The sequence below is a fragment of the Lepidothrix coronata genome, unplaced genomic scaffold (genome assembly GCF_001604755.1).
Source record: "Lepidothrix coronata isolate B3197 unplaced genomic scaffold, Lepidothrix_coronata-1.0 Scaffold28, whole genome shotgun sequence".
Lineage (NCBI taxonomy): Eukaryota > Metazoa > Chordata > Aves > Passeriformes > Pipridae > Lepidothrix > Lepidothrix coronata.
This window is the reverse complement of record NW_016690208.1, coordinates 4,602,765-4,610,316: the sequence shown is the minus strand read 5'-3', so window position 1 is coordinate 4,610,316 and position 7,552 is coordinate 4,602,765. Positions and strand designations below refer to the sequence as shown.

The 7,552-nt window shown below is 57.7% G+C and overlaps 1 protein-coding gene across 1 annotated transcript in view; it reads right to left on the bottom strand.

Moving 5' to 3' along the window:
* Positions 1 to 6,922, bottom strand: part of NOTCH1 (notch 1) — a 45,674-nt gene extending 38,752 nt beyond the window's left edge. The window contains exons 1-2 of the mRNA XM_017810373.1: positions 6,802 to 6,922; positions 5,005 to 5,086 (exon numbers count right to left, since the gene is read on the bottom strand). Of these exons, the coding sequence (XP_017665862.1) occupies positions 5,005 to 5,086; positions 6,802 to 6,859 (140 nt within the window). The 5' untranslated portion in view covers positions 6,860 to 6,922. The remainder of the gene's footprint in view (positions 1 to 5,004; positions 5,087 to 6,801) is intronic.
* Between the last annotated feature and the right edge of the window lie 630 nt (positions 6,923 to 7,552).

The window sequence follows — 7,552 nt, the reverse complement described above, 5'->3', positions numbered from 1 at the left end:
GGGATTGGTAGGATTTGGGCACAGCTGCTGGGCTTGGTGGCTGCAGCACCATCCTTCAGGCACTGGGGCTCAGTACCATGTGCCAAGGGCTTGTAATGAGATGAAAACACCATTCAAGAAGCATCTGGAATCACCTCAAGCCATCACCTCTCTGGCCTGATGGACTTTCTAACTCTGGACCCCAAGGCAAGAGCTGTGGGAACAGCCCAGGACCAGCCTGGGGAGCAGTGAGTGAGCAGCCCAAGTCCCCATGGCACTGCCTCATCCCAGGTGGCAGCAGGAGCTGGGCAGTCCTCAGGGATGACTGGACACAGCCTGAGTGGAGCAGGTGGACCCTGAACACCTTTTCAGCTGCTGGGATGGAGGCAGGATTCAACTGAGATCCCACTGCAGGCCTGATTTCCGAGGGAGAGTTAAGTTGTATTCCAGAGGCTCTTCCACTCCACAGCCCCAATACATGGTCTAAAACCTTCACCTGGAGTTTGGCAACACGTTAACCACAGAGAAGTCTCCAGATCCAGAGTGTACCAGCTCTCCCTGACTGCACCCCGAGGCTACTCCCTCGTTAAACACACTGATGCTCTATAAATTTCACATTCCACTCATGTACACACGCCGTTACCACTTGGGACACCTACCAACACGAGCAAAAACCAGGCTCACCACACCTCCAGGCCTGGAAAAAGCAGGTTAATTTCCAAACAATGTTATTTTAAAACTTGCTAACTGCTTCCTGATTATGTTGTCCGAGCCCTTAATTGGTGCATAGCCTGGTCTTGCAGTGACTTATACGTGTCACCCTCATGCTACATACAATAAACCATAACGGCCTTGGAGGTGAGGCCAGGGATGCAGAATCAGCTGGAACAAATGGACATGTTGTGGCTGCCAGCAGGGAGGAAGAGAGCGAGTCGGGGGGTTCAGGTGGAACAGATTTTGGTGGATTAAAACATACCCCATACAACAAAGTGAGAGACCTCCAGAAGCTGCCCATGGAGCACTGCATCACATCATGAAGATTGAAGATGACCCTGCTCATTGCAGGGGGGCTGGACCAGGTGACCTTTAAATGTCCCTTCCAAGGCAAGCTGCTCTGGGGTCACACATCTAACAGCTGTGAGTAAACAGCAGGAAGCAGCCCCTCTGATCTCTGGTGATGATGGCCACTGTGAGTACTGCATCCCCCCTGCATCCCTGAGCAAATTTATCCCAGCAGGCAGCACCCCATCTCTCCTGCTCATCTCTGTGCTGCAGGGACTGCTGAGGGAGCCACTGAGACATCTCTTGAACGTGACCCACGCTGGCCACGCAGTACAACCCTCTGCCCATCCCGACCATCCAAGCCATGAGAAAAACCTCAGCTCAAGGAATAAAATCCCAAGGCAAGTGAACAGGAGAGAGTAGGACCAGCGGAGACAACTGATAGCCATCGAGACACCTTGCAGAGAGGAGAGGTGTAAACAGATTCTTTTAGAAAAGAGCTAAAACCTCTGCTGCTGTCCCAATGACCTCACCAGCTGGGCTTCTCAGCTAAGTTTCTTTTCCACTGGAATTCACAACAGGTGACACTTATGTATTTTTAATCTCCCCTCTTACCCATTTCCACCTTGTTCTTTCCGAGAATGAGATCAGACTTGAAAGAGCCACCAAGAGTTCTCAACATGGCTGAATCACTGCTCCTCTAGTTCTTTAAGGGCTTCCTCTGGTTGATTGTTCAACACTCCACCCTCTTCCTCTCCAGCACCGAGACTGCATTTTTTCTTTGTTATTATTTCATGGAAATAACGTTGGGTTAAAGCACATGAGAAAAACCAAACCAGAAGGAAACTTCCGCCCTTTACAATGAGATAACAATGACTGAGCAGTTGAATAACTTGAAGGGTACAGAGACTTGCGGGGCTCACATCACTCCTCTGCCTTCCTGGTTGTCTCCTGAAAGAGTTTTGAGCTAAAATAATCATCTCTTCCCGCTATGGTCCCCCTCTGAATATTTCTTCCCGTGTTTCTGGCCCGCTGCCCGTGGAAGCTGGTGGTGGCAACGGGCACCAGCTCAGGAGCCATTGCCCTGGCTGAACTACAACACCACACTGATTCATAAACAGAGGAAGTACTTTAGCAAACCGACTTTTCCCCCTTTCCAGCACAAACCTAGTGATTAATTTAACTTATTCCTTCCCTTTGCCGTCTCGTTTGCTTCTCTGGGCAAGAGGATGACAACCCAGGCACAGCTCCTCCAACTTTAATGGTGAGAGGCTGGAAACTCAGCCCTCTTTCATTCCATCTGCTTTTAACTAGCGGAGCAAGGGAGGTCCTGGGAATAAATGTCACATGGCACAGTGAGCTAAAATCAGCCCGACTCATTTGCAGGGATGCCAGTCAAAACTAGAGTTATCCAACAGTCTAATTAGGAGCTATCACTAGAAGTCAAAACTCCCTCTTGGAAAAACCTTCTCATTTTGTCTGGGAAAATGCCTTAGCCAAAGGCAAGTGCCTTTTCTGGAATGCCACAGCTCCCCAGTGCCACGAAACCTCACATCAAACCCCGCAGCAGCCACCAGCTCCAGATCGGACCTTTTAAAGCTCCAGCTCTGGGACAGAAACACCCTGTGCCTTCAGCTGGGGTTTGTGCAAGACACAGGAAACTCTGCTGCTGCTACTCTTCCAGCACTGGAAGACCCGGACAACCCTGCCAAGATGGAAAACAGCTCCAAAGCAGCTTAATTAGGGCGCTTCTGTCGCGAGCCCTCCAGCCGATCCAACGCTCAGTCCCCTCCATTCAGTCAAAGCCCTGCGTGCCCCGCACTGCCTGGCAAAGGGACAAGCAAGATAAGGCACCTGGAGCTTTACAAACCACCCCTGTAAAATAATAAAGGCAGAGAAAGCTCCTTGTCTCGCACCGGCGATCCCCTTTCCGTAACGGGGCTGATAACCCGGGTTTGGAGTTATCAGAGTCGTCTCCACGTAACCCAACGAGCTCTGTCCCGCCACAAGCACCGGGACACTCGTCCACTGGAGTAGCGTCTCCCTCATACGCTATTTATTTCACTCCACTTTCTAATTGGATTTGTGGGGGCAGCACAATGGGGCTTTATGGCCAAACTTTGTTAAGTGCCAGGCCGAGCAGAGATGTGGCCAGCAGCCAAAATGGTGCATTTCACGCAGGCGCCAAAGGGCAGTGCCAAGCTTTTCTGCGTCTGGTATCTGTGCTCTTGGCTCTGCTTTGTTTAAGGAGCTTGGAAGCAAAACTCCTCGTAAAGAGATATTCAAACAAGTGAAAAACCAGGGTTTTGCGAGTTGCTATCAGATAACTTGGGAAGTTGCACCTCCTCTAGCCTGGCTGTACCTCTAATATCTACCCCCATCGCCCTGCACAGGACAAGAGCTTTAACACACCGAGCACACACACCTTGGGCTCCTGCAAAAATAACTCATACACACTCACGAAGCCATCACGGCGTCTGCAGCCAAGAGAGAGGCAGTTATTCACAGCCAGCAAGCAAGAAGTTGTATAAAGTTAACTTTTTCTCTTAAAGAAACCCCACCCCAAGCCCACTTCGGCGGCTTCTCCAAATAGAGCTCGCACACATCAGATCTAATTAGATTCCATCACCATCTGCACATGAAATGTAAATCAGGAGTTGCAGAGACTTAAGAAAAAAAGGAAAGAATGACCACAAGGAAAAGGAGGGGTGTAAGGTTGGGGAGGGGGTGGAGGGTTGGGCATTCTGGGAAGCCATACATGATTAGTCACACAGCATTAATCTGCCTCCCTTAACAATAGCTGCCGAATTTCGACCGAATCCCAGCTGTCGCTCTTTGAATGAAAGAAAACAAGATTTAGAGCGTCAAGCGTTGGTAAGGGCTTCTGTGCAAAAAAAAGTGGCGTGCATTCATTAGTGGCTCACAAAGGGACCCAGCCTTTGTCCATTAAATTGCTCATGTGCCTGATTGATTTGCTGATTTATTTGCACCAAAGGGTTTGGGGGGCTCAGCTTGGAGAAGGGGGCGGGAGGTGCCCGGCTACTGGGCAGAGTAACGGCACCCAGGCGGATTTGCAAAAAAGCAACACACATTGTCAAGGGAAACTGCCATTCAACAGGTTGGGATTGGAAATGCCTTCAGGTTCCTCCGCCGAGGACTTCCTATTTGGAAATTTGGGGTGGGTGGGAACGTCTCCCCGCCTGCTCTCAGCTCGGGCCACGTTCAACAGGCAGAGGGGAAATCTGGCCGGAAAACAGAGCCTTGCCCATTCACATTTCTTTTATGGAATAGTTTTAAAAAGGGAGCTGGAGTCTTATTCATTTCTCTTGGTTATTGTTCCCTGGGAGCCTGGAGTGAATCGGCCATCGCTGCGGTGGGTCGGTTGGTCCTTCAAAGAGTCCCAACGCTTTACACATCCGTTCCCCCACAATCAGCTTGGAGAAAGCCCCGGCCTGGGTGCCAGGTCCCTCCAGGAACACCAGGCTAGACCACAGCTTGGCACCAGCACTGGCAGTGCTGTAGGAGGAGGTGGCCCTGCTCCCCTGGGGATGGACGTGGACATCACTGGGGCAGCTCCAGCAGCCAGAGCCACGCCATGAAACCTCTCTTGAGTGTTTATTGGAGATGTACTGGTCACCCCACAAACTGCAAGGGGCTGAAAGGCAATGCTTCAGGGCCAGGAGGGAGTAGCTGGAAGACAGACAGACAGACAGCCTCCCTCCACGCCCGACGGTCCAACAAGCGCCGCAGGCTGGCCCTACCTCCTGCTCCATCAGCAGGGCAGTCTGCATAGGTTAACACCAGCAAAACATGGCCCTTTGCCCATGTTTTTCCACCCAGCTAGGAACAAAGCCCGATCCTGCCAAACTCGCGGTGACTCCTACACAAGCAGGTTATTCTTGCCACTCAAGGAAAGAAAACGCATCTTGCCCTATTAAATCCAGAGCCTTCAAAGCAAAGTCAACATGCATGTCAATACTTTGGTCGGGGGAGATGAAAATCCTCTGGCTCCTCCATACTTACTGGCACACCTCCGTCCCGTTGGGAAAAGTTTCACACTTGCCCCCGTTGAGGCAGGATTCGGCGAGCTGCGTGCACCGTAAACCTGCAAACAGAGGGACAGCGTTAGCCACAGCACAGGTCCCGGGTGGCAGCAGTCACCCAGATTGGGGACAGGCTTGCTGAGACCCCCAGAGCCCCCTGCACCTGTGCAGCCTGGCAAGGTGGGGGTACAGCACCCAGCAGCCCCCACCCGCAGGGTGATGGGGGCAGGCAGGGGCCGCGTGGCCTCAACTCTGAGAGGCTCGCCTAAAAATAAACTCAGGGTGGGCTCGAGGGTAGGCTGTGCCTGCTCCTCCAGCAGGACTGACAGAGCGAAACCCCAGATTAGGCCCTTGAGTGACAAATGCCATTTGGGAAAAACCATCTGCCCCAGGGCCCATGAGTTACCACGAACTCGGTAACGAAATGAATCGCCCGTCATAACTTGCTGTGAGTACAGGTTTCATTGTCTGGCCCTCAGAGTCAAATTCTGCAGAGTTACCACAGCAACTCGCTGAAAGTACCAGAATCGCTTCCGATTTCCACCCTGGCTCGCTCTTCCCCTTCTCTGCCCCGCTCGCTCTTCACGGTAACTGGTTCTGTGACACGCGTGTGCAGCCGGGGCAGTTTCACATTGAGCCATTTCAGCTTTGCACTGTCACCACCACAACCAAAATCGTGCCCTGGATGGGCACCGAGCCCACGCACCCCAGGAACACCCCGCTGGGGCTCTGGCCCCAGCCCCACGTGTCCCCGTGGGGTGCTGGGGACCACTCCGGGTCAGGCACAACTTCCTGCAAACTTTGCCTCCGAGGGCTGCCAGCCACGCTGTGGGATGAGGGCAGTCCCGCTGCCTCCGCTCCCCAAAACCGTCCCAGGGCTCTCCGGAGCAGGCTGCTAGCTCGGCCCCGGGACGTGGGGAGCACCGCAGGGCTCCGGCCCCTCTGTCCCGCAGCGCCGTCCGCTTTTGGGGCTCTTTTTCCCGGCCCCAAACCCGCCACCCCCGACGGTCTCGCAGCGCTTTGCGGCGAAGCTCCCGGTCCCGCCCCGGGAGGGGGGAGCTCCGGCGGGGGGGGCCCGGGGGGCCTCGACTGACTTTCAAGAAACAGGAAACCGAGAAAAATTTGCAAAACGGTCAAAAGCTCTCGCAGAACAACAGCAGGAGCGCCCTAATCCCGCGCGCCCCTCCGCCGGGCCGAGCCCCGGTTCTCCGGCGCCCCCCGGTACCGAGCTCCGCTCCCCCGACGGCAGCGAGCGCCGCTCCCCGCGGCAGCCCCCGGCACCGAGCTCCGGTTCGCGGTGGCCCCGGGCGCCTCCTTCGGGGCACCGAGCCCCGGCCGCCGCCGCGAGGCTCAGCCCCGCTCCCCCCCCACGGTTCCGGCCGCGGCTCCCCCGGCGCCGCCGAGCTCCGGCCACCCCCGCGGGGCTCAGCCCCTCCGTCCCTCCACGGTGCCGGCCCCGCTTCTCCCGGCGCCGCCGAGCTCCGGTCCTCCCGCAAGAGCCGCGCGCGGTCCCCGCGCATCCCGCGGCACCGAGCCCCGGTTCCCACGAGGAGCCGCGTCCCGGACCCCCCCACCGAGAGCGCCGCGCTCCGATCCCGCCGCAGCAGCCAAGTCCCGGTTCCCACGGGAATCTCCCGGCCCGGACCCCCCGGCGGCGCCGAGCTCCGGTGCCCGCCGTGCCCCGCCGTGCCCGGGGCTCCCGCCGCGCCCGGCCCCGCTCCCGGCAAACTTCCTGCGGGGCGGCCGGTGCGGGGCCCGCCTCGGCGGCGGCCCTCACCTCGCGTCAGGGCGGGCAGCAGGAGCACCAGGAGGCCGGGCGCCAGGAGCCGCTCCATCCCGCTCTGCTCCCGCCGCTCACAGCCGCATAGATCCGCGGGGCCTCGGCCGAGCCGAGCCGAGCCGAGCCGGTGCGGGTGCGGGTGCGGGTCCGCGCCGCCCCGCCGGGAGCCCCAAACACAGCGCACCCGAGAGCAGCGACTCCGAACGCGGCGCCTCCCGCGGCTGCTCAGCCCCGGCGGGCCGGGCCGGGCGGCGGGGGGCGGGACGGGACGGTGCGGGGCGGGCCGGGCGCGGCGGGACGGGAGGGGATGGGACGGCACGGGCGAGACGCTCCTCCCTGCCCAGCCCCGGGGGCCGCCGCTGGGACCCCCCCTTCCCGCCACCGAGGGTCGCTGAGTGGGACGGGAGCGGGGTTGGGGGGTCCGCGGGGCCCCCATGGGCAGCCCGGGGGTAGCCCTTTCCTTCCACGCAGGCACCGGGCACCTCCAGTGCAGCCCCCCGTATGCGGCCACCAGACACCCCCGATGCCGCCAACGGATACCCCCGGTGCAGACCCCCTCGGGCAACTCTGGACACCCACGGTGCAACCCCCTGTGTAATCCCTTCAAGCCCGCGGTGCAGCCCCAGCACAGCATTCCAATGAGCAGAGTCCCAGAGCAGCCTCGGACACCTCCATGCAGATTCGCCCAAGCAGCCTTCTCACAGTTCCAGTGCAGCCCCTGGACATCCCCAGTTCAGCTCTCACCCCA